Here is a 27707-nt window from a genome sequence, read left to right on the forward strand (position 1 = left end):
AATTTAATTTTTGTATTTGAAGAAAAAAAAATTGGTCATCTATAATAAGTTTTACAAGAATATTAGTGAAACATAAATAAATTTGACCATCAAATTAATAAATTTAAATTAGTCATTGAAACAAAAAAAAAAGTCAAAAAAATATGTTTGAGGAAGATTAAATATACCCGTATGGGATTATAGTTTTTTTTAAAAAATAATAATAAAAAATTAAACTAAAATTATTATTTTTTCATTTCCATTAGAGGGAAAGGGTATATGTGAGCCATTTGTATATAATTAGGGGTATATATGAGCCACTTTCATAACGAGGGGTATATCAGCTCTACATGACAAAGTTGAGGGGTATATCAGACCCTTTTCCCTTATAAAAATACGATGGATTCAATGTGAAAAACTTTAAAAATTGAATAGATAAAATTTAAATTCTAAATCTGCCTCTGAACAGATGCATATGAAAATGAAACATAGAGATAATATAAACCACTATGTCCTTCAAGTTCTCAACCTTCTTGTATCATATAAGTTTAATTCATTCCGAATCTCTTTGGTCTCGTTGTCTCCACCATGCATAAAATGATTGGACATAATTATTCAGTGCAATCCAAATTAATTTTTTTTTTAATTATTTGACTATTTGGTACTCTATTAATTATTTGGCTAGACACATAATAGCGTTCAAGAGGTTCTTGAAAATAAATAAATCTTGTTTTACACAAAAAAAAAAAAAAAAAAAAAAAAAAAAAATCCCCAAAACTAATAAGTGCATAGTTAAAACGAATAGACTTTAGAGATTAAAGATGAAGTAAAAGGAAATATACAGATAAAAAAAGGCTTTTTTTTAGCTTAAAAAGGTGATTGACTAAAAACAATATATCTCTAGCAAAAACAATACATAAATTTAGCAAAAATTATCTTGCTAGATGTGATAGTTGAAAGAATTCTGTTCAACCGTCCAAAGGCATAGGTCCAATGTTCCTATTTTTAAAATTCCATAAAGTCCTAATCAAATTTTATACAAATTTAGTTTAGGGCCAAAAAAGAAAAAAGTACACAATCGATATATGTAGTTATTGCACTTAAAAATAAATAAATAATATTTTTAAGGTAAACTATGTTTTTTTTTTTTTTTAATCCCTCCCTAGGAGCTCCCACCCCTTTTGCTCCCTTGGTGACTCGAACTCGCAACCTTCGGGTTGAAAGTGAGGGGTGCTTACCATCCGAGCAACTCTCTCTCGTCAGGTAAATTATGTGTGAGATATTATGAAGAAGTAAAAAAAAGTAAAATACACAATTAAAATGAAAAAATATTGTATATGATTATGTGGCAAATAACAATTGAAAAGTAACTCTATAAAAAAAAATACCCCACGAAGTAAAGATCAATACTTTTTCTTACACAATAACGGGTCGTTTGCTAGAGTGCATTAACAAAAATAATGCTTAAATTAGCTTTGTGTATTAATAATATTATTTGGTACTTTTTTTTCTTCATGGTACACTTCATTGTGCATTGATATGCTACGACCTACATAGTAATTCCATATGCTACGACCTACATAGTAATTTCTATAATTTTTAGAGAATTTTATTTTATGTAGTACATATTCTATAAACATAATTTGTATTTAAATTATAATATTTTAAATTTTAAATAGGTTTTGAATTTGGACTCTTATTATTTTTAATACTTTATTTATAATTTTATTTTTTAATTGATTTTATTTGGCCCATGGACCGTCTCTATCCATATTTCTCAAGCCCTACAAATCAGCAGACTTATTTAGGCCGGGCTAGATGAACTCAAAAAGTCTTAGTCCAATCCTATTAAATCACGGGTTAGGCCAGACCGGCCCAACGGGCCTAGCCTGTATTGACGGCTCTTGGTATTAGTAATGCAGAGAAATTTAATACATGCATTAACATGGTTAAAGACCTAATTTCCCCTCAAAAGTACTTTTATATCTTTTCAACCAAAATTATGGAGGATACTTTTATAATAATTTTTTTTTATACAATGCATATTTTTTTCAATACACCAAACCCAACAACATGTATAACTAATGCAAACATAACTGATACAAATATTACTAATGTAATCACTACTAATACACTCTATTTATCACTATATCTACCCACTCTACCAGCGAATGATTAAATTCAACAATAAATATCATTACAAATCTCATTTTTTTAAAAAAATTATTGAGATAGTCTTATTAATGCGAAAATTAATATGGGATTAGATATGTATTTTCGCTGAACAATAAAAGTACTTGAAATTTTGAGATCCATGCATATTCATTCTTTTAATCGAGTATTATTATTTTATAAGTGAGATTAGTACGCCATTAAAACTAAATATTAACCATTTTTTTAATAATTTACTTTTGAAGGACATAAAAATCAAAGAGAGATTTTATTAATATAGTATTAAATTCTGAAAACAAAAAACAAAAAGAATATTATTTATTAAATAAAAGGTCTACCTTTAATAATTTTGAAAAAAAAAAGTAAGTGAATATTATAATTAACCAAAATTCAAAGAAATTTAGGGTAACCTGTACTTCTTCCAATTCCTTTACCGCCATCATACTTCTCCTATACTTCTCCGGTGTTCGCAGCTTCTTTGCTGCCATTGAAGTCTCGAGTTCTCCAAGTAGGTGCTTTTTTTTTTTCTTTTTTTTTCTTATAATCTTTTTTTTTTCTGGTCCTCATTGGTGATTACATGGATAGGATTTTTGGCTCTGTTGTTTTCGGGTCGTATAAACTTCGAATTTCTATGCTATTTCTTTATTTGTATAATTCTGGTATCTGTTGCTCTGCTAGTTTTTGGCTTAAAAGACCGTGCTTTTTACTAAACCTTGAACTTTGTTGTTATTAGTGAGCTGAATCTGTTTAATTGGAGAAGAATTAGTATTTAGGATTGAAATAGACTACTATGTTAAATATTATTTGATATTGTTGTTGTGTTAACTGGTGCTTGATCGTGGTGTTCGCGTTGTTTGGTGGTGCACTTAATTTATGATTAAGAAGAATGTTTAATTAGGGTTTATCTTTGGCTTATTTTGCAATCTTTTGGATTTGATTCTAACCAAAAAGATATAAACTGCTAAATTTATTGGCTTTAGGTTATGGAATAGGGAGTTGATTTTGTAATTTTCTAGTATCTCGTGTGAACTATTTGGGTGCAAATGAATTGGTAAAGTGAACTATTTGGGTGCTAATGAATTGGTAGAGTGTATTGGCTGCTAAATGTGGTCCTCAATGATGTCTTTGTGCAGTTCCTATCTGCTGTTTGCATTGTTGGAGATATGGTAGCTGCATGTATAGTTCATGAAACTTCTTATCTTATTTTTTCGGTCTTTTAATTTCTTTTGTTCTGCTTTGTATCTATAATCTGATTTTATTTTTCTGGTCTTACTAGTTATCAGCACTGTTGAGTTTTGAAATTGATTTCTGTGTTATTAGCTATCACTTTTCGTAGCTAGTGTTGTTCTTGTGTCAAGTTTATTATTTAGACTTCCATATATTTGGAGCAAGAGCAAGTCCATGTGTTAATTTGTGAAATTATTTGTTTGAAGAGATTACTATTATTGTAAAATTTCTTTTCGACATAACCATTTTTGATGGCAGGTGAAGCATATATATGTATGTGAAATTCACTAGAATTGTGAATTAAATTTTCAACCCATGATTCAAAAGTAATGGGTCCAATAATAAGAACCGTGTCAAATTTAGATTATGGATATGCTTCTGACTATGTTCTCTTTTGTTTGGTTATTTTAGTTTTTTGAGCTTGAAGCAGCTTTTTCCTTGGGTTGTCATGAACACGTCTTGTGGAGCAAATTTGGAACTATCGAGGTGCATTGCTGCATCCCCTGTTTGTCATTTTAAATCCTCGATCTTTGAGCCAAGATCATGTGTACCCAAGCTCCAAGACTTCTCAAAAAAGCTATTGCCTTTATGCAAAGATATAAATGCTAGAAGTAACAGGGAGAGAAGCATTCCATTCTCTGTTACTTGTAGTGCCAGTCAGGTTGACACTGCTGCAGATGAGCCCAGCAGCCTTACATATAAGGATGCTGGTGTGGACATCGATGCAGGATCAGAGCTTGTGAAGAGAATAGCCAAAATGGCACCTGGAATTGGAGGATTTGGCGGACTCTTTCCATTAGGTATTATTTGCCTGTAGCCTACGTTTTGTTGGTTAATCCTTTTACATGGCATCTTCAATTGAAAATCTTGATTCATTTGTTTAGTGAAAATGTAATCAAGATTTGCGTGTTATAAATTATAAAACTCAAATGGACAGTTTGATCAATCAGCTGGTGCCATGACTAAAGTGAAATACTTTAGAAAAAATGTTCTTAAGCTTACTCTTATTTGGTTTTGTATTCTATGGACAATGACTTTGAGCTCTTTAAATCAAGCTTGTATTCTTCTTTTAGGTGAGAAACGTTAGCTTTATTACTGAGGATGGATGCCAGGGTTGTACCTTTTTGTTCTTTAAATATTTGTGATGACACCAGTCTCTGGGTAATGCTGCATGCACCTTGACTAATCTAATGTGCAGCTTGCTACAGTACAAGCACAGTTGAGGAGTAATCCTTCTCATCTAAGCTGGAGTAAATGGGCACACATGTGTCACTACCTGCGAAGCCTGGCAGTCTCTATTTTGTTCTAGCAGTAGCATATGGCATTTAAACAGAAACAAAAGTTTGAAATGAAAAACCCAAGTATTAAGAAACAGTGATGTTAAAATTAATTTAATCAAAAAGAAGTTCTTATGCTCATTTACAATTATTATTTTTTATGACCGTGGCGTCCATGCCAACTTGTGTACACCTCTGCTACCTTCCATGGGATATCGGTAGCTGTGTCCGCCAAGGCTTAGACACATAGGTAGAAATCACCTAGTGTTTTTGCGTCTGATCAGATTTGAACCTGAGGCCTCATTGTTCTCAACCCGCTTAATTGATTTCTAGGCCACACCCTTGGGTGCCCAGCTATATAATGGCATAGCAACCTCTGTTCTCAGGGACCAAACTACGTCTTTTCATAGGTTTATTTTGCATTTACATTGCCGATTTACTGGTGGGACTAGAAGCAATCTTTTTCTCCTATGGGTTCTTTACGCATTAGGGTCAGACATGTGTTGTAGTTTTACCAAAATAACATAAGTTCAGGTCCGTAAGCTTATAACTTGGTGTACTGATGTCCACCATTACCACGAAAGCAGGTTTGTCTTGCGAAACGAGAAGTAGTTCTTGAAATTAGGCTACTTTTTACTTTGTAAGGTCATGCATCTTTTAAGCATTCAGTATTTCACTATGCAACATTACCACTTTCTCGGTGCCTGCAACTACTCAAAGTCATAGTGGTAAAACCCACCAAAGGAGCACCATATGATTTTTAATTTTTGCTTTTCTACCAGCTAAGACAAGTCCTTTTCCTTTCTCCCACATCTCTTATTTAAATTGAACCCTTAAGCAGAAGGTGGAGAAACTAGTTTCTTCTCAGTTTAATATTCGTCTGTAAATCTGAAAATCTGAATTAGCCTGTCTAAAGTGCAAGTTATATCATTTCCAAAACCTGTTCTTACTGATGTTGAGTATCATTAACTGATGGAGTCACAATGCAACTGAGCACAGACAAGTTTGTCCAACTGATTAATGCAACATTATAGTTGTTAAGACTTGTAGGTTATGGTTTTATGGAGTTCTAAAAACCTTAATTCCACTAATCCTTAGCTTGTTCCTGCTCAATATTCCCCTATATATATTTCTGCTCTATTTTCCTAATGGTCTGCGTAGCCCATAGTCAAAGTATATGTTTTTCTTTTTCTTTTGTTCGTTGTTCTTTTGGTCTTTTTTATGTTGTTACTGATCTTAATTTTGTAAATTCTTCTTTTTGGGTTTTTTCTTGTACTGAGCAGGGGATTCATATCTTGTGGCTGGTACTGATGGTGTGGGGACAAAACTTAAGTTGGCATTTGAAACGGGAATTCATGATACCATTGGAATTGATCTGGTAAGTTTGATTCATCTTTTTTATGTGTTTTGCAGATATGCAAGAACTAATGGTGTCTTTCTTACCAGGTTGCGATGAGTGTTAATGACATTGTCACTTCTGGAGCAAAACCTTTATTTTTCCTTGATTATTTTGCAACTAGCCGCCTTGATGTTGACCTTGCAGAGAAGGTATGTCTGGCCACATATATCTATCTCCACTTCCTGGCGTTCCCATAGCCTTATTCAAACTGGTGTGTTGTCTCCTTTTCCTGTAAAACAAAGTTGGCTTCTTACATTTATGCAGGTCATAAAAGGTATTGTGGATGGTTGCCAGCAATCTGACTGTGCTCTTCTAGGGGGAGAGGTACCTATAACTCCATTTTTCTTCTCAAAAATCACTCCTAGTAAAAAAATGTGACTCATATTCTGCAGCAAAAGCATTATATATGGATGACAAATATTGAGCTGCTCGTTCTAACAAAAGAATTTCAGCATGGAGTTGATTAGTTTGTGCTGCTTTTTCTAACAAAAAAATTTCAGCATGGAGTTGATTAGTTTGTGCTGCTTTTTTTTTGGTTGATATGTGCATAGTCATTGAGACATTCTGGATCACTTATCAAAACTTGTAGCATGTCATTTTCCTGCTTCATCACACCCTTCTTTTTTTCTTGTGCTATTATGGGTTGTTAGTATACTACTGCATATAGCTTCTCTCTCTCACTCACTCAGGTCCCAAATGTTGGTTTTGTTTCATGACATGGAAATGTGTTAGGTAAGATGTGTTCTTTTTAAGTAGAATTGGCTGATGTGATCTAGTATATTTGTTGAGTGTGAATAATGACATGCGTTTAATTATTATATGTTTGGTAAACCATGGCTTTGGAATTAGAAACAATCTTCTTTTATTGCACTCGGTTGATTTAGTGTGCATTTCAGACTGCAGAGATGCCAGATTTCTATGCCGAAGGTGAATATGACCTCAGTGGGTTTGCTGTGGGCATTGTGAAAAAGGATTCAGTTATTGACGGGAAAAATATCAAGGTTGGAGACGTTCTTATTGGTTTACCATCTAGTGGAGTTCATTCAAATGGGTTTTCTCTTGTTAGAAGGTTTGTCTATTTTGAGAGAAATTATGTATTTAAGCCTTTAAAAATAATTTGATAATTTCATTTCCTTTTGACTTACATGCTTTTCTTTCCTTCCGTTGAATGATGATAATATGCTACCTGTGTAGGGTTCTGAAGCAAAGTGGTCTTTCTTTGAAAGACCAGCTTCCTGGTGAATCTATTACACTTGGTGAAGCTTTGATTGCTCCAACTGTTATATATGTTAAACAGGTTTCACCTTTGGTTTTCTTTTCTTCTACTTGTATTAATAAAAAAATTCAATTTTTAATATCGGGTATGCAGTAATGTGTTTCACGGATTTGGAAAATGCAGGTTCTTGATATTATTAGCAAAGGAGGGGTTAAAGGAATAGCCCACATTACCGGAGGTGGCTTCACTGACAATATCCCTCGAGTATTTCCTAAAGGCCTTGGAGCCCTTATTTACGAGGGCTCTTGGACAATTCCTCCTGTTTTTAAATGGATTCAAGAGGTGAGTATCTTTTGATACTTGCTTGAATGTTCTTCCCCTAATTACTTGCACATGAGATACTAATTGCGTACACTTCTATTGCATGTTTTTGTTTTTTCTTTAATGTTTGTGATATGGTCATTGAAATGTAGTCTGGAAGAATAGAAGATGCTGAGATGATGCGAACTTTCAATATGGGTGTCGGAATGGTCCTTGTAGTAAGTCCAGAAGCAGCTGATCGGATACTTATGGAAGTAGAGAAGACAAGCATTGCATACCGGATTGGTGAGGTTGTAAAGGGTGACGGAGTAAGCTATAGCTGAAAGCTACGCAGGTGGTCATCGGAGGATAGACATGACGTGATGAGAGTTTTTTTCTCCTACCTTCGATTAAGAGTTTGAAATTTAGGAGCCTCTCTTATCGATCGTGTTTATGGATCTGTCTAACAACCAATGCATAGACTCTTAAAGATGTGTTGTGTTATGTGTATTAGTGTGTCATTAGTTACATCTGTTAGCCATGAGGAGGATGTAGACAACTTCAACAGAGTTTTGCATGGAGTTTAGCAAATCATTTCCGCTATATTCCATTTTTATCAAAAGTGTCTTCTGATAAGTGCTTCTTAAACCAACTCTATTCTATTTTTTCCATTGCAGGACAGCCAAAATGGTTGAGATTATACCACGAATAGTAAGTCATAGATATTTGTGTTACTATAAATTATTTGATTAAGGCTAAATTTGACATTTAAAAGTTAAATTGTTACTCCCTCTAGTTCATATCAAGTGAATTATTGGGGTTTGAAATACCCTTTAAGATTGAAGGACATAATTTAAAATTACTTTTCATTATTGCGCTTTTGATTGATTTCAAACTATTCTACTAAAAAATTGTAAAGTAGTAGTTGTAAATATGAAAAAATGTCCCAATAATTTTCTGGAAATTTGAAAAAAAATTCTTATGTTGAACTACTAACTCTTAATAATTAACTTAATATGGATGAAAGGAAATATAAATACAGAGATATTTCATTTTTTTGGGATTGATTAAAAGAAAAAATGAGTCGTATAAATTGAGGATAGAGGGAATATATTGACCCTTTCTCGAGGTAATGATAAAGTCTGTACATTTTATTTTTACCCTCTTCAAACCCACTTATTGTATATTACTTGGTATGTTATTATTATTATTATTGGAGTATATCTTTGAGGAAAGGTTTATCGAAAATATTTTTTTTTGCAAAAATAAATATAATGTCTATTTACATTTTTACCCTTCCCACTGGACACTTTTATTATAGTTGTAATGGCAACCGGCAAGTCACATCTAGTAAGATCTTCCAAGGAGCTTTGTAAAGGGGCCCACACACATACTCAAAAAATAAAAATGTTGTAAATTAGATATGTAGTTCACCAAGAGGTTTAAGCTTAAAGTAGCTCTTGTCAGCACAAGTACTTAGCTTCCTCAGTGTTCATTACTCACATCAAAAGAGGAAAAAAGAAAAAGAAAATTTCTCTTCAAGAAATGCTTTGATTCCTCTTCTACTCTGCATTTAAAAGTGGACATTACAACACTTTTCTTTCATAAGTAAACACAAAGACACAAGAAACTAGTTAGTTGTGCCATTTTAAAAATATATATTTTTTCAACTCCATGGCACTTAAAGATTGGATCTTTTTGAGTTTCTTGGTCATGAAATGTTTTGTTGGTAATGTTTCTTCTTTCCTTCAGCCCTTACTATCTTTCATGTTCTAGTTTTTAAGAGACTAAGACTACTACTTTCTTGGTTTTTGTGTTATTTATGATGGTTTCTACTTAGTATTTTAGTAATGAAATGTCTAGTTTAATTTCAAGTTTATCCCATAGACTTGTTTTCTTCTATTCCATTGTTATGTCTAGAAGAAAGTTTTAACTTTTAAGCTTTTTGTTTGTTTGTGAAGTGCATACTCATTGGTATGGAGAATTCTTGTGGGGTTATCGAAAACAGTCTCTCAAAGTTAAGGTTATGTATCTGTATATCCTACCCTTTTCCGACCCCACATGTGGGATTACACAAGGTACAACAACATAATATCTAGTGTATTCCTATAAAGTGGGGTGGGTCTAGGGAGGCTAGGTAGACCTTACTCTTATCTATGAAGGTCGAGACGTTGTTTCTAATAGACCCTCTGTTTCATGAAAAACAAATCAAAGTAGTTTGAAAAAGGAAATAGCATAAATGATTGTTGTTTAGTGAACATTGTTAATGATCTTGGAATAGAAATATTAAGAGTGTAGGTAAATGTACAGTTGAATGGAATAGTTTTGTATCAATGCTTAGCTCTACAAGGGAAGGAAGGAATAATGGTAAAGGTAAAAAAAAAGGAAGATTTGTTTATTGATACAAAAAAATAGTCTTTCTTTCTGACTTGGAGATTCAATTGCTAAATTTTCCCAAATAGTACTTAAATGAGTTAAAGAAAAGACAATTAGTTTAACAAAAGTTAATTCTAATCTCTTTCTCAAAAAAAAGTTAATTCTAATCTGAAAAAGAGCTATTTTGATGGTTAAGTATATGAGATAAAGGTTTAGTTTACTATTAATTATTACTACCCAAACAGAGTCCTCTGTCATAGCTCTCTAAGCAAAAGATGAATTCCTTTTACTGAACTAAAGAAAACATTCATTTTTGTTTTGCTATCTTAAGTAGTTCTTTATGCTTTAGCTCAAACGATTATAGTTGTCATTAATTTGATAATCTAGTAACACCAAGAGAGTGGGGTTGCTAGGAGCTATGTTGCTCGAACTATTCAAAAATATTGTCAGGGTTTGTGTCATGTCCTCTAAAAGTAGTACATTTAATAGAGGATCTGACAATAATTTTGGAGAGTCCGGCACCATAGGTTAGGTATTCTAAAATGTAAAAAATGTATAGAGAAGGTTTTTTCTTTCATCATTCTTTTATAAGTGATCCAAGAGTTTTCTTGATAGTGTGTAGAGTATTTAACCCGATCCGATTAAATTGTCCTACAATAGAAGGAAACTCTTTATAGCGATACTGTCAGTGTATATAACTTAAATCTTTGATCTCATTGTTTAGATTAGTTTTTCGCACAATATTGCATTGTACGCAACAATTTTCTATACTTGGAATTGGCATAAGTTGTGTTTCTTATTCATTAAAGTTGTTCTATGTTCTTACATTACTACTATAAAACATATAGTGCTAAAAGTAGAGGGCATGGTGCAAGAGAAGGAGGATGCAACTATTCCAATTACAACTCTATCACCTCCTGAAGGCAACACAACATTCCTTGGTGGCACAACATGGTGTGTGGCACGGGCCGGGGCTCGACAGTTTGATTTGCAGAGTGCATTGGACTGGGCTTGTGGATTGGGGATGGCGGATTGCAGGCCCATCCAAACCGGTGGCCCGTGTTTTGAGCCCAATACACTTTTATCCCATGCTTCATTTGCTTTCAATACCTACTATCAACAAAATGGAAATTCAGATATTGCTTGCAATTTTGGAGGAACTGCTATGTTGACTAAAATTAATCCAAGTAAGCATCTGTTTGGCCTTTCCTTATATTTGGCATGACTTCAGTTTCTAAAGAACTTAACGCCCCACTAGGCATAACATAAGTTCGATTGCTAAAGGACAAAAATTAAAGATCAATTCATTTGAAGGAAAACGTGCAATTTTATGAAAAGGAAACATAATGCCTTAACATTTCCATTGTTTTATGTTTTAGGTCATGAAAAATGTATCTATGTTACATCCAGTCCCAGGTAACGTCGATTAATATTTGTAACTTCTCTCTTCATGAAACATTATATTGCTCGAATCCTTCAAAAATATCACCAGACATGTCGTATCTTTCAAAATCATTCATTTTTTGAGGATCCGACATAGGTATAACAATATTTTTGAAGAATCTGAGCAACGTAACATACTTATGAAAATACCTAAACATCCCTATTAACTGGTTTACTCTTTTTATTTTGGTTTTAAGGATTGAGAACATGAAGTCTGAAGCACCTCCATTTCCCAAAGAAAGGTTAAGCATTATGTGGTGGAAAATAGCTATGATTCTTCTTCTATTGTACTCAGGAAGTTGAGATGTAATTTTGCTATATGTAAAATTAAATTTTAAAAAAGACCACTTTTTTGTTTGGGAGAAAGTAGAGGGGGGCATAATCAAGAAGAGATACTATGATTAATTAATTAATTAAGATATTTATAGTTCTTTGGGACATTCTTAGAGTGGTTTAATTTCTTAAGTATATTCCTTACTCTCTTGTTGTATTAAGCATCTCAACCATTGAGAAGAAATCTTTGTCTTCTTTTTGTTATAAAGAAAATTCAATACTGATTAGTTTATACAACTGTTGATTACTTTAGTGATTAGTAAGAATTTTGAGTGATTTTTTTTGGTCTAGTCAACGTTTAGGTGTGTTTCGCTAATTGTTGAGTGATAGTTTAGGTGGGAAACTCACGTTCACAATAGTTCAGATATGAAATTCAATAAAGTGGGATGGTCTAGATGTGTTTTTGACTATTAATGCAATTTTAAACTTCTATTTTATATTTTGGTCGTGTTTGGTACGAAGGAAAGGAAGATCTTAGAAAATTGGATGAAAATATTGAAAGCTCAAGAATCCATTTTTTTGGTTTTGGGGTCCAATTCATAATCTGATTTTACCCCTTTATTTCATTATATCATATGGTGAAGCTTTCTTGTTAATATTTACTTTATTATAATATAGAAATATTATGAGAGGTGAGAGAGGATAGAAGTGCGGGGTAGTGGGATGAGAGTTGGGTTTGTTCAAAATCGAATTGAAAAAAAGTCATTAGTTTATCATTAATAGGTTATTAGTTAGCGATTTTGATAACAATTTTGAGTTATTTTTATATCGAGTTATCAATTTTTCATTATCTCAAACTTTTGTTTATTTTACAAGGTGTTAGTGATCGCTTTTGAGCAAGATGAAGTATATCGATTCAAGTGCTTAATTCACTTAGTTTGTTATCTTGTTTTCAATTGATTTTCAATAATTCCTTTAATATAAAATCTTAACGATTAAATCAATATCTGAATCATAACGATTAATAATCAATTAATCGATATCTTAATAATTCTATAACGATTTATATTCCACAAATGTATAACTAGTAAGTCAAATCGAACCGAATCAACGAATATACAACCCTAACAAAAGCTACTAAGGTGGAAATGGCCATTAATGTGAAATATCATTTGTTACTCTTATTCTCCCTAATTTTTACATGAAAAGTTATTTTTGTCATTCATAAGATTTTCTTCCGATCAATTAAACATGAAAAAAAATTAAAAATATATCTTCGAATACACCTTTTTGTCTTAACATTTTTTTTCTTGGGCAGAGGTCATGGAAGTGACAGGACATAAGAGGCCAGCCATTTGCTTTTATGCACGCCTTCTTGTTGTCATTTTCCTTTTGTTTCTTTTTCCTCTTTTTGAACAAAAGTCTTTTTTTATCATACATAATTTGTTGCTTTGACAATAGATTTTCAAATATTTTTGATAAATTATTTTTAGGTGAAGTGATAGATTTAAGTTTTATCATGTATTTGATTATAATTTTTGGGTAAAATATTTAATGTTTTTAAAAGAAATATGATTTATTTTCATAAGTACTATAAACTATTAAAAATATTTATAAATTTATATTATCACTTATAATGAACATGTTTTGTGAAAAGCTATGATAGTGAATACAACTGATATGAATGTAAAAAAAAGGAAGAAAATAAAAAGAAAATACTATTAATTTGTATACGAAAAACTACTATTACTCTTGTGATGAGAAGTAATTTTGGAGAGCCAACTCAGATAAAAACTTTATAAAAAATGTATATAACTATATAAATTATGTACAACAGACTAGGACTGAAGTTCAAAACTATAAATGATGAGTGTTTTATGAAATATAAAAAATTGGGATAGTTTTTAACTTTTTAAAAATTCCAAAATAACAGAATTTAGCCCAAATACTAATTTTTTTAATGTTTGGAAATTTAATTTTTTTGTCAAAAAAATTTATTAAATAATGACAAGTTATAAAACCAAATAATATTTGCCAAGTTTTTAGTTTCAAATATTTCTAGCTATTTGTTATTATCAAATATTAGTTATGATAATATTAGTTCTAATAGTCAATAATCTGATATAACCAAATAATATTTACCTTAAAAGTTTTTTTCTTTCAAATATGCCAAGAAAAAACTTCAAACCTTTAAGAACTAATAATCTGATAATAAAAAAATTAAAATCATTATAAAATCTGCTAAATCAATAATTCATTATTAATAGACCAATAATTATTTTGTTCGAATTATCAGTTTCAATTCGATTTTGAACCTGAATCTTTCTTGAATATTCCCCTCACATCAACCGGAAGAAATGATGAAGCTAAAGCTGTTGTAATAGTAAATGGACATTATTCTTGTTACTTTTAAGAAAGAGTACTTGAAAACACTCCTAAATTAGAGGTGAAATACACACCTAAATTCTCGTCAAGTTTAGGGGCGTTTTCAATACTTCTCTTGGTTTTTTATTAAGAGTTACATGTCATACAAAAGTTTGAGACCACTTGCTATGTCTTGTGGCAAATCGGAGGTGTATCTAAATTTAGTTAGTCAAGTAGAAGGGTGTTTTAAAGGTTGTCAATAGTTCAAAAATGAAACTAATAATTTGCGTCAAGTTTAGAAGTGTTTTCAACACTTCTATATTACTTTAATAGATGGCCTTCCTACTGGCCAGCCAGTTACTGCAGCTAAAATACAACAATTAAACACTACTACACGCAGGAAAAATGCTCTCATTCCAAATGCAAAGAGTGAACCATGAATTCTCCATTGAACAGTTGTTCAATGCAAATTTAGTGCACTATACCCAAGACAAGAGGAAGCATAAATATCCTAGGCTTAGAGTGACACTTACTCAAGAGTACTTGTAATAAGCGTCAGCTACATCTTTTACGCAAAAAGAAAATTTCTCATAAGCCAATCGCGACGATTTTGAGGACTTATTACTAAATAAATACCAACCAATGACCTTATTCTGTTTCTAAATGTTTCAACCATTAACTAAGTTACAAATGATTGGAGGGGAAAGAACAGACATCACCTATGTCACAATGTTACAAGAAGACTCTGAAACATAAACTAAGCAACAAAATCTGCTATAAATATCAACAGTTTAGCCAAGCTTTCAGAGCTCGAGCTCAAAATCGTCCAACTGAGTATGGAATGTGTCAACCTTATGGCTTCAAAGAATATTTACCGGGCTCGGTATATGTTTTCTCCAACTCCAACTGCTCAACCTTGTTGAATCTGAAACCTCTGATTCTTATTTCTTCTGGTATTGAAGTATCCTTATAGTCGACATTTTCAATTGTCCAACCCTTGTTCTGCACGGGACCTCCCACTTTGACCTGTTAAAACACAAATAATTATCAGCAAGTGTATCAAATATCAACCTAATATTTTCATCAGAAAATTGAGTTCAGGGGTGGACCAATTACAACCATATAGGCATAATGTATCAATTAAGAGACATCATTGGAGTTGATACACCCCTATATTGTCATCTGGATAAATAAATTGATCAAGGACTTGAGATATACCTCGGCTCCATTAACAGCCTCTACAATGAGAGCTCCATCCAGGGAAAGATCCTCAAGGGCAATATTACTCCCCTTGATCGCCATTGTAGACCTTTGTGAAATGGAGCAGTTTCCACTTACTTTACGTTTTACTTCTGAGAAAGTAAGCGCCCATTTCGGCTTCCATACAACTCGAGACCATACCTCTACCTCCTGCCCGTTAAATACTTGGATAACCGGATCATCTATCTTAACACCAGCCTGTAATAGAAAGAGATGTTTTGTAATTAATGCACATATTAGATAGACACATGTTTGCCAACTGAACTCATATGAATCTGACACAGTGACTACTATGAAGGGAAAAGTTAGTAAAGTGTTTCAAGAGTTGATAGTTATCTTTCATACTATCACAATAGAAGTTACAGTATCAACACTCTTCCCATCTTTTTTGCCAAGCCCAAAGGTGGTCTGGAAGCAATAGATTGCAGGACAAATCTTTATCATGGGCCAAAACAAAATGATCTTATGGACATAAGTCATAAGTGTAACCTTGTGTTTGGGTTTGCTCACCACTCATTCACAAATGTGACTAAATAAACATTCTGATTTACTTTTCTCTAATCATTTATGACCAGCAACTCTTCTTGTAGTTTCTGCAGTCTTTTTTTCTCCAGTGTCTTTTCTGTTGGTTTACGTGTTACTTAAAAAGTACAAGGACATAGTAAAAGCCAAAAAAGCTTCTTTCAGATTCCAGCAATCTTTTCCTTATACTGCCTCCTATAGAGGTTTGCACTACAATTGGTGCATAGAGTATCAATACCCATAGTCAAGAAAGAAATACTCCAAAGAAGTTCAATTTTCCACTTGAAATCCCGGAAGGAAAGAAATACCTTTCTTAGAATGAGGCTGTGAGAGCGATATATGGCCATTTCTCCCGAAGTGGCACTGTGGTAGGGATTTCCTTTTGGCACCTTCCGTTGTAAGGGAGACATTGAAAAACAGTTAGAAATCGAACCACAAGAAATCACATCAATAGCAATAACAACCTAAAGTTATTTTTAGTAACAACTATCCAGAAAGACTTCAAAAAAAATGTCAAGCCCATGAAATACAAGTCAAAAAATAGAGTTAAGAATGTCAGTAAGCAGTTTCAACTTACTTAGTTGGTGAAAGAGGGTTAGGACAGGCAATAAACAAAGGACGAAAAAGTAAAGTGGAAGAAATATGCCACTGCATTTTTCACTTTTAGCGAAGGTTTGCCCACTAAGTATAAGCTTATGATTGCATATGCAAGAAAAAAATTCCACAATGTCATCTCAAAGACCAAAGAGAAATGTTGCCTTTACAAACACACTTCGGTTGTGATCCTAATACCTACACAACTAAATTACAGTATCTGACAAGTATGCACAAGATCTAAACTCAGCAGAAGAGCTTGAAGCCGAAATCGTTCGAGAAAACACATAATAACGACCTAAATTGGAATTTTTTTTGCTAACTACTTGATATAAAATTAACCATCGAGTTCTAAGAAAGAAAAAGCCAGAAGCAACAATTCTTCATTGCAATGGTCTGTGTGGAGAAAATTTTCAGAATGGAGCCAAGGAAGGGTCCACATCAACCACTAGGGACAAATATATTTGTTATATATGTCAGCTCTAAATCATCAGATCTTTCAGTGAGAAGCAAGAACTAAAAGTAGAGGATGATGGATTTTGTCAGGACAATCAAAATGTTATGCCAGCCCCAATTTAAAGGCATCTGCTATTTACTGAAACTATTTTACAGTAAATACCTTGGCAGCATCTTCTGGGTTGTTTTTCACAGGTGCATAAGCAAGCCAAGCATCCATCACCTGAGTCATTGTAAAAAGCATTGTGATCCCCCCACTTGGATAACTTGACAGTAGATGACTCACAGCATATGTAACATAATCAAAAGCCAAAAGCAGTACTGATATCTTCTACTTACAGTGAATCCAACTCTAGCTGTAGGAGGTAGTGTTTTAGGATAATCTTGCATCATGCATTCAAGACGAGTTGATGACTTAAAAGCGGTTTTGGTAGCATCTTTGTACCTACAAAGAGATGCAAAAATCTGTCAGAAAGAGGTTAAACAGATTCTGAAATCACAGAGATAGTATTTTAACAACGCATATACCCTGAATTGTTGAGCTTACAAGAAACATGTACAAAATGACATCAGATTAACAAATAAATTATGATATAGGATCTTCTAATCAATCGCTTTAATCGCAATGAACAGCTTCACCTCCCCAATTCTTATATTTCTTTGTTGACAGTAGTGTCCAACCAATTTGTGCATACCTCGACTATTTCACCAAGTACCTGCTACTTCCCACCATCCCACCAACACAAGTATCGGGTAACTCTACCGCTAAGGCTTAAGAAAAAAGGAAGATTTCACCTAGTTTTTAGTATGGCTTTTGCATCTGGTTTGATGCCCAATCAATCCTCTAAGCGCAGGCTTTTCAAGAAGATCATCCACCAGCTCGTTGTCCAAAAAAACAAACAAAGAATGACACAATATGCAAGAATTTCCAGAACACGAGTTGGAACCATTTCTCTTTCTAAATCCTCACTGTCAAGTCAACCCACCAACCCTTGAGAACTACATGTCATCGATGTTATGTTCCAGTCTTATCAAAATGGCAAATATCAACCTTCCCAGAAAATGGGATCCAGAAAAGTGCTGTGCAGAATATCCCTGTGAACAAACTGCAATACCAGTGTTCATCTAAGCAACATAAACTCACACGTAAGGCCTGAAATACAAAGAAAGTTCCACATGCTTCTCCTTTATTAGCTTATGAAATGCTAGCTGAGGATATTCAACACATTCTAGTCCCACTTCTCAGTTGCACGCTTGCAGCAATTATTTTAGCTTCAGTATCATTGCCAGTATTCATGATTTAGTATTCAATGTCTCCTCTGAAGGATAACGAGGCTTTCTGGAAGTTCCTTTCTTCTTAGAACAGAAGTACTTGTTTCTTGCTGAAATCAAGAAATCTCCTCCAGATCTTCAGAGGACAAACAACCAGCCGGCTTCTCAAAGTGAAGAATCATAACTTCTTCCAGAGAGCTTAGCTGGATTGACATTACAAGAATCTGTTTGCTGTATGACATCCACCTTGGTACACTTGAACAATACACTGGAAGTCAACAGACCAAACAGTGAATAGGAAGACGAGAGCTGACCTGGAAACATCAAGGCATCACAATGTTTAAGCTAGGTACTACAGCTAGAAGCCAAAGATCGGTAATTAAAAAGGTGCAAACGCCATGACCAGTGTCTCTTCTTTCAGCAAATTCAGTCTCCACCACCTCCCCTCACACTAGGAATTGTGACATCACAACACTCTAATTCTACTCTCTTTGACTTCGCCATCGCTGTCTTCTCTTTCATATGATCTTAACAAACCCTTAGAATATGTGTTCTCAAAACAGAGGTTTAAATCAGACTGGGAAAGCCATGAATGATATAATTCCTAGGTGATTAGATCAAAATAAACTCCAATTTTCTATATATTGTAATGTCTTAGAAGTGACGGAACATATTGGATATAAAGCATCTGAAGTGGATCAGTATTTCTATTTATGACAATGAAGTTCAGCTCATTTGCAATTTGTTTTTTCATCCCTACCAGCATATCAAATTCAGTAGTTTATTTCTCTACATATTTATATTGTGGAAAATTTTCCTGGAGTTGCAGCAAAGAATCAATACTCCATAAGAAGAAAACCGCACATGTTTTTAAAGGAACAGAAAGCGACATGACACCACAACTTTGAACATATCTTAAATGTAGAGACATAAGAGTAGGTGTTTACTTAGGGTTAACAAACTCCGAGATCGCACCTCCTGTTTTTGTGAGCTCTTCAAGATATGGACCAATTTCAAAGATTAACTGCATTGCAAAGTAGATAACAATAGATAAGCAATACATTACTTTTCTACTGAAAATAGGAAAATTATCCAAAAGAGGAACTTGGCTGCAACAACATAATTTGCATGACACATCCTCCAGAGTAAATTGTAGATACATGCTCAAAAATTTATATCACTGTCACGAAGAAGGGGCACTTCACCTCTCTGTTTCTTATGAGATTCTCGGCCCAAATAACTATTTATAAAAGATTTTTCCAATTAGCTAGTTCTCTTCCTTATTGCATTGCCATCTACAATTTTTCATGTGTTTCCTTGCATATCATTCTAGTCTAGGAATAAAATGCACTTTCTTATTAAAATTTACATTCATAATATAATCTAGTAACATATTGGAATGTTGTCCTTGGTTCTTTTACTGAAATCAGTCTGCATGTTAAAATCAAGTCTGCTAACGTTCCAAAGCAATAATAGAAACATTAAGTTACTAGAAGGCAGAAGCTCAGCGTAGGTAAGAAAAGAGACTTTACCATCTTCTAGTATTAAAAAGTCTGTTAGAAATAAAAACCATCTTCATTGATTCTGGTGAATTTATATTTTGAACTAGGATGTAGAAGAGTCTCATCATCAAACATTGTTTGGAAGATTAATGACACAATCCCACATTGACGAATCAAGCCACTGCCTAAGATGACAGTGAGATTTCAAACCAAGTATGGAGCTGATCTAAAAACAACATTTTATTTCTTTTTTAGAAGAAGTCTGCCTACTTATCTGGTTCGTAATGGAAGCTTTCCCATTTTATTTTTCTCTGTTTCTTACATACAGGAATATGGATCCCAACTTTTTATAATCTTCTTGAGGTTTACACATAAATTGTAACCTACGGAGTACAAAAAGAATCAAATATAAAATGCCTTTATATTCTGAAGGTTCAAAGGGAAAGGAAGTGGATCAAGCTGCCAATTTGTCAACTTATAGGTTTTTAAGGAGTTTTGTTACCCAAAACTTAAAGAGTAGAGGTTTCCATGATAGTTGTAACCACAGGGATTATGCATTATGGGGCAAAATTTCCAAGAACTTGGGGAATGTCTGCATTATTATAAGAACGTGGTAAAATAATACAGCAAATAACTAGATGGCATTGCAGGGAAAAGAATGGCAAGAAAGAAAACAAAAAGACAGTTCAGCATGAAGACTAACACGTACTTGATTTATATTTCCAGGAAAAGGTGAATAGCCTGTTTCAGAATTGACATCGCCATCAGGATATCCAGAAGCTCTAAGCAATGGATCAAGCTGGTTATATTCCACATTAATCACCATCGTTCGCCCTAGAAAGGAATTTTTTTTGAGAAAGATAACAATATTATATACCTTAGAAAGGATTTTTCAATTGATAATATTGTCAGATAGAAGCACAAACGCCACATGAACTTTCTCAAATGGTACTCCTACACTAACCTAAGCACAAAAGAACATTAGAACCTGAAACTAAGAGAATTATTCCTGGAGAATATCACAGATGAAACAGAAAAGACTCCAAAATAAATGTTAACATACACATTAAAAGAGTTAGAATGTTACCCTTATTAGAAAACATAATTTATGTGCTCAATGAGTGACTCTTGATAGGGCAGCAGCAGCCCAACTTATGGTGACTTGGCCATGCTATGGCATATATTTGGCATTGCTCAATTGAATTTACAACATAGAAGCAACTAATTGAATTGTTTATACATTTTGACGATTAAGTAGATGGAAATCATTTTGAGACCCCCCACTTTGATATAGGATGATTTCAGGCCCATACCAGTTTATTCAATTAAACATAGCAGGAAGATTACATGGAAGTCCAAATCTGTGGAGAGTACAATAGGTCTGAATTGGCAAATAACAGTTTAATGGCTAAACGCGACTTCAAGCTCCCAACAGCTCAGTATTTGTTCTTGATACAGTTGATGTTGGATTGTAAAGAAACACAAAAAGGGTCAAACCTTTTACTGTATCTGTTACTCTATTTAATTTTTCATTTCAAACCCTTTTATCCAGTTTTACAACTCAACTTCAACCTGCCTAAATTGTTTCATTTCTTCGACAGTTGAACTCTTAATTGATTCTTCGTGTATACAGACAGATAAGCCTCAGAAGAAAAAGTTGAGTCAAAAGCTAAAGGTCATGGGGTCAATTATTGTAATTTAGTCCTTCTATTTATAGATTACAGCTTTTAAAATAATTATTTTAATTGTTCAACTGTTATCTTTCCTTAGTTGGTTTATGGACTTCCTACTACTGGATAACACTTTATTTCTAGCATTTATTCATCACATAATCCACGTCTACAAATTTCAGAACACAAAATTGTAGTGAAGTAGCTCATCTAGATGCAGCCACTGCCAGCTTTGAACCCCGATCAGATCAACAATAAGTTTTGCTTTCATATTATGGTCAACAAGGAGCTATATCAGAATTTAATTCAGTGGAGGATAGGGATCACAAATCCACATGGAATTATCTTATATTATAATTGCAGAGTCAGTGTGACAAGAATTTTCAAAAGAAAAAACTCAAGGCTTGAAATATTTATGAATCGACTCTAGTATTCAGAAAATATTTCCACTCAGAGGAGCTTGGGTTAGTTCAGCTAGGGAGAACACGACCCTTAGTGGCTTGACCTACTGTCAATCAATTGCTATATACCTGGCCAAGTGGCCCACCTGCACCTATATATGTATGTAAAAGGTGATATTAGCAACCAGGAATATTACTTTCAAAAGTTGCGTAGTCCACAAATTTCTTAGGACTATTTTATCTTAAATAACTATAAATTCTCTCATGTTCACCTTTTTTTTTGTTGAAAAGGTCAAGTTCTATTCATAAATACCAAGAAATTACAGAATAGTACAAATATTCCCACATCTATACCTCTCATCTTCACCTTGTTAAATACCTTTGAGAGATCCATAGTTTTTGAACAATCTCTAGAATCAATTTTTGCTCAATTATGGCACATCTATGATATTTTTATGTTCTCCACTTCTCCCACTCATGCCTTGTACAAATGGAGCATGAGGTACCAAAGCAAACAGGAATAAACACACAGATCCTGATATTCTTCGTCTACAGTTACCTTCACAAAGACCAGCTTCAATGCTTTTGGAAGTTTATAGATGACCAACTAAAAGGTGCATAAATAACTTGTGGGACATATTCAAGTATCCTAATATTTTTGCGACCTGGTAAGAGTTTTGACTATAGATTTAGCTACTAACTTTGCAAAGTTCAGTTTACGAAAGCAGGAAACTGCCCATGACACCCATTAGATTTAATAATTTCTGCCACTAAAATATAGTTGTAATAAACAACTGCACAGAAAAGAACCCATACTATGACCCCTGCTTCCATTTCTTTTCAGCATTTATTACTTCTTTTCTGACCTTTTCCCCGGGCCAGTACAAGATGCAAAGGTAGAAGTAAACTACTTATCTACGCACCATCTTTATGAGTAAGCTTGGTAATGCCACCAATGGCTTCTTTTGCTTTCCGAGGAACAGCAAGAGAATTGACATGGTATTGTTTTGAGGTACTGACGCCAAGTGCTGCTGGAATTGCCTGGAAGAGCATGAAATGTACAGATTGATAAAATTGGACCTAACATACATGAGCAGAATATGATACAATTGAAAAAAACAAAAAGAAACAAAAAAGAAAAAGGCATTCAACTAACCTTGAAAAGTAGACCGTTGGTGTCCTGGAAAAAAAGGACCCATCTTAAGCCTGCATCATGCCTAGATTGCACAAAATTTGGACCATCAAATCACAGAAATACGTTAACGCTCTTTCTCTTTTTAAGTGAAAGCACCTCTTAAATAATCAATAAAATTGGATGCACTAGTGATGTAGATACAGGCTACATAAAAGGCTTAACATCATTTTTATTTCTGCAAAACGATGGGAAAAAAGCCTTAGTAATATGAATTTCGTTTTTTTTTTACTTCAAAGATGGATACACTACAAGCTAGGGTCCATAAAGGTATCCATCTTTCTCTAACTGATTAACATTTATGAAGGCTAAAAGGGGCTAGTTCAATGGTTCATCCAGAATAACATCAGAGTGGATGAGAATGACAAAAAAGAAAGAAAAAGATGGAACAAAAAGGGCGAGAAGGAGTGAAAGCATACCACACTTTAAGAAGGCCACTTGAGTAAAGAAGTGAATGGACGTCACCATGGCCATGAGGTTTTGTCTGATAAAGCAGAGGCAAGGGTGAAAATCAAATAAATAGAAGCACTTTCAGTTAAAAAGTTACTGACATCAATTGAATACAAGAATGCTCATATCTTTAAACCTAGGAAGATTTTTAAGCATAGAATTATCCACCTGAATTCTATATTTATTACGGGGATCCAGAGCAAGGTGTGCTTCATTATCATCTAAACAAGCAACTTTTTCCTGCAAGAAAATCAAGAAATATGTAAGTCATGATACTATGAATTAATTCTTCAGCGAGATCAGTTGCTAACCTGCTTGAGCAGTTTCACTTGTGTGGGTTTCATTCCAAAATAAGAGTTTTTCTCTAAGAGCTCCAGAGTACGCAAATGTGTGTCATCTGACGTCATAATAGCCAGAGGAATATCCACTCGGCAGTCACCTAAATACAAGGAAGCTTTTAGTTGCCAGGTACATCTTTATTGTATTAAGGAAATGTATCACACTTTTAGGTGCCTCGAAACATGATATTTAGCAGGTACCTATACGCATAAAGATATTCTTTTCAGCCAATCCTTTTTTAGCTTGTACTATCTTTGCTAGGCCAAGGAAGACTATTCTTAACACTGTTTTTATCCATAAGCGTTTTTTTGCTTCTACTGCTGCTACTACTACATTACCTCAATCCCAAGCTAGTTTGGGTCGGCTCTATGAACCCTCACTATCCAACAACTTTGTGCATCGGATATAATGTTTAAATTGTTCTTTACATTTTCTTAAAGGTTTCTAAAGAATCAAAATCTTAGCAACTCACAAATAGAAACACTGGCCAATTATTCTTGGAAGCAACATCATAAATCTTAAGCTTGTGACTGGATCCCCTTGCTCAAAAATCCCTCCCAACCTACTTATTGAGCCCCTAACATAACAGTTGAGGGTAATATACCTCACGGGGCTTGGGATTGCCACCTATAATTTGTTGCTTTACTTGGCTAGTGGTTTAGTGAAAAATTGGGATAACACAAGAAGCAGTTTAATAGTAATCCTCATCCCTGATGGATAATTACAAAATCATAACATGCACTTCACCAACCTCCAGCAAGGCTGCAACTGGCTTCTTGTAAAGCAAGAATAGATTCAATATAATGTTGTAAGAAGCATGTCCCTGTAGTTGTTTCTCTAGGAAGGGCCACCTGCAAATAATTAGAATGAATTGTCAGAAGAACTCAATCTTATGCAGCCACAAACCCTTCGATTAGTAGTTACATGGTGAATTGAAAGACTACAACTATCAATCAAGTCGCAAAAGATTCTGCACATTTTGCCTAATGAAAAAATCAAAACAATTTCTAAACCAACCACATGAAAGCTTTATGTGCTCTACCTTTATTCCATTGTACCCAAGACGCTCTCCGAGGCCTCCAGCAACAAGAACAAATGCAGCCTTCCGTGCGTCTTTGATGCCAGCCTCCTCAAATTGAACAAAATTATCGTCACCATAATTCAGAACCTCTCCAGATGGAACCTGCAGAAGTTTATATCCATCTTAGAATGCATCACTAATCTAGAGCAGAGCATCAATGTGTTCTACATTTTAAGTGCATGTTATATAAGTATTAATAAGGTGATCCATTATTTTCCAAATTTTCAAGGTGATCAGAGGAGTGAGCAAGAAAAATGTAATTAAAATCTGACCACATTGAGCATCAGCTATCATATTTCACAAGAAACACAAGGAAATGTGTTGCAAGTTTATACAGAACGCTAGAGATCAAAATGGTTTTTGATCAGAACCTAAGGCTGTCCAAAAAACCATCAGTAGTCAAAGGTTTTTTATAACAAGCTACCAAAACGTATGCTGAGAGGAAATTTAAGTCCAAAAGACTTGATAATCTCAAATCACAAAGCTAAGATTGGCTACACACTATCCACCCTCACTTCTATCCATTTAAAAACTGTGAACATGGTTTTCTTTTGACTCAGAATGGAAACTTCTGCTTCACGAAACTGAGACAGAGTTAGCACTTCAACAACGAATAGTTGGATAACAAGCCTTGTGCAATTTTTATATAAAAAATGAAATGACATCATCTCAATTTCACAAGTCCACATAAAAGAATATTACAGAAAAAAATTACTTTGAAATAAAAAGTTCCAATTTTGAATTAGGAGAGATATATCACAATATCCTGAAATGGAAAAAGAAATAATCAGTTTGGGATTAAAAAGCATGACCTCATTAGTTTGACCTTCAACAAAGGGTTAAAGAACCTAAAAATAGCCAAAATCTGCTAAACTATGCATTTCAATTTGTGCATAGGACCAATAGGCATGGCAACCTAACCAAAGTGAATAAGGTAGTTTTGGAAACTTCTACTAATGTAACATTTAACCACTACTATCTGCTGAAGTTGAACCTTAGAAGCATTTAAGTGGTTTCATATTTTTCTCACACTCCATCTAAAGAATAAATTACTGTAGCATGAATAGTACAAGAGAAAAGTAGCTGCATGAACAGTATTCATGAGATTTGTGAAAGATGGCTTTTCTTTTATAAGCAGCACCAGCACTAATTTCTAACAGACATAAAAACCCGACTGCAACTTTAAGACATTCACCCAATCCAATAACTTAGATAAAAACACAACTTGTGCTGTGTGCTTCTTGATGAAAAAAGTTATAGTTAAACTTGCTTTTTACAGAATGATAATTAGTGAAATAAGTTTTGCTGAAGCAGTAACACAGGATTCAGTTACTTACCGAAGGTGTAAAACCATCATACGGGTTTTTTCCAGCCTTTGAATCAGCTAAAAGCTTCCTAGCAGTGTTAATGTATGCTGCCAACCCCCCAGGATAACTTGAATTAAGTTTAGCAATCTGAAACAGACAATAACACCTCAGTATTCATAAATATTAAATTGAACTAGAAGTGAATACAGGCATAGAAGACATGGAAACAAGCCCAACAGGAAATGATAACATTTCTGGCAGTACAAGAGTGACATGATAAACAGCTGTACAATATTCAACAAAGACAATAAAACTCCTTTTAGGCTACTTTATCGCTTGAATAATTAATCAAGAATAAATACTTCTCATAAATTGCCACATAATCTATTAACTACAAAAGACAAACAAGATCAAGTTTTTATTTGCTGAACTGCAAACCAAAACCTTATCATCCCGAAATGGCGAAATTCACCATGTAAGTTACCACAACTACCTAATGGGAGTTCAACATTGTTTGCGCTGTTCAAATTCAGTTGAAAATCCTAGTTGGTCAGTGAATTATTTAACAGGAAAAAAAAAACAATTCAAAGCCTGTCTCCTGTCCTGACTTGACCTATTGCTCTCTGGGTGACATGCTATATTTCCATCTAAAAGGAACACCGAGATCTCAATATTCCAATCCTGGTCTAGTCTTAGACATCATAGGAGATATCATGGCCATTAATGGAAAAATCGTCCATGTTGGTTCGGTTCCAGGAAGAGATGAATGATTATCCTAGGTGGAGAGTTGCCTAAGCACCATATTTGCAATACCAATTTGACATGTTGCCTGTAATCCAAAATCCACCAGTAATACTGACCACCAACATAGACTCTGTTTTGGGTTTATGGGTTCTTCATTATTAATATTCTCACTCAAACTACTGAGGAGGAAATCACTCTTATCTTTTGGGGATACATTAAATATCCAACAACATGAAAGTAAAAGTCCTGAACGGAGAAGTATAATTACATGGCTCTGATTATTTGGTTAAAAAACAAAAGTCGATCATAGTCTAGCCAGTTTAGCCAATTCATTAAAAAAACAAAAAAAGAAAACCTGATCAAAGAAGGCTCGCTTCTCATCATCATCAACTCCAGGTTCCGCCCAATGCTGAAACAAGTGACTTTGCCCCATCTCTATCAACACTTTCGCCAATTCTACCTAAAATTACACACACATCACTCTCATTCTCTCAATTCAATTCCAAACAGAAAAAAAAACAATATCAATTCGTTTAAATTTCACACAGAATGACAATAAAACAAGACAGACATTGTACAAAGTTAAATCCTTTATAGAAAAAAACCTGTTGAGAGGAGAGAAGAGATAGGTTTTTGTGTAAATTGGGAGCAGTAGAAGCCCAATCGGCACTAATGTTAAGCTTAGAGAATTCATCGGCCGTCGATGTCATACTGCCGTCGCCGATAATTTTTCGTAAAAGCCGACAGGAATGCAGAGCTGGATTGTAAAAAGCAATAGTAGAAGAATAATTGAGAATGATTTTGAATATACCGATAGAGAGAGATCTGGGAGAAAAGGTTGACCAGGTAACCGGAACAAACGGTGAGTGTTCGGTTAGTTACCTCACCTGA

At 33.9% G+C, this 27707-nt stretch overlaps 3 protein-coding genes across 3 annotated transcripts; 2 read left to right on the forward strand and 1 right to left on the reverse strand.

Annotated features, from left to right (window-relative positions):
- Positions 1-2584: 2584 nt before the first annotated feature.
- Positions 2585-8198, forward strand: PURM (5'-aminoimidazole ribonucleotide synthetase; the record flags this gene model as incomplete). The annotated part of the gene is given in 9 exon segments (NM_001288002.1): positions 2585-2659; positions 3790-4178; positions 5939-6033; positions 6102-6203; positions 6319-6378; positions 6951-7123; positions 7249-7351; positions 7454-7612; positions 7744-8198. Coding segments are annotated over 8 exon segments (1215 nt in total). The 5' UTR covers positions 2585-2659; positions 3790-3826.
- A 765-nt stretch (positions 8199-8963) lies between these two features.
- LOC102595748 (glucan endo-1,3-beta-glucosidase 13) lies at positions 8964-11906 on the forward strand. Its single transcript, XM_015304435.1, has 4 exons — positions 8964-9299; positions 10795-11133; positions 11326-11362; positions 11587-11906. Exons 1-4 carry the CDS (start codon positions 9245-9247, stop codon positions 11690-11692), a joined length of 537 nt encoding a protein of 178 aa, XP_015159921.1. The 5' UTR covers positions 8964-9244; the 3' UTR covers positions 11693-11906.
- Positions 11907-14451: 2545 nt separating this feature from the next.
- On the reverse strand, positions 14452-27707 carry LOC102596087 (UDP-sugar pyrophosphorylase). Its single transcript, XM_006365369.2, has 17 exons — positions 27422-27707; positions 27172-27276; positions 26103-26219; positions 24727-24867; positions 24436-24535; positions 23657-23784; positions 23514-23585; positions 23315-23379; positions 22860-22920; positions 22627-22744; positions 20342-20466; positions 19078-19154; positions 17198-17303; positions 17022-17081; positions 16117-16197; positions 15245-15484; positions 14452-15052 (listed from the first exon to the last, which is right to left on the reverse strand). Exons 1-17 carry the CDS (start codon positions 27524-27526, stop codon positions 14879-14881), a joined length of 1875 nt encoding a protein of 624 aa, XP_006365431.1. The 5' UTR covers positions 27527-27707; the 3' UTR covers positions 14452-14878.

Source organism: Solanum tuberosum, unplaced genomic scaffold (genome assembly GCF_000226075.1).
Source record: "Solanum tuberosum cultivar DM 1-3 516 R44 unplaced genomic scaffold, SolTub_3.0 scf00551, whole genome shotgun sequence".
NCBI lineage: Eukaryota > Viridiplantae > Streptophyta > Magnoliopsida > Solanales > Solanaceae > Solanum > Solanum tuberosum.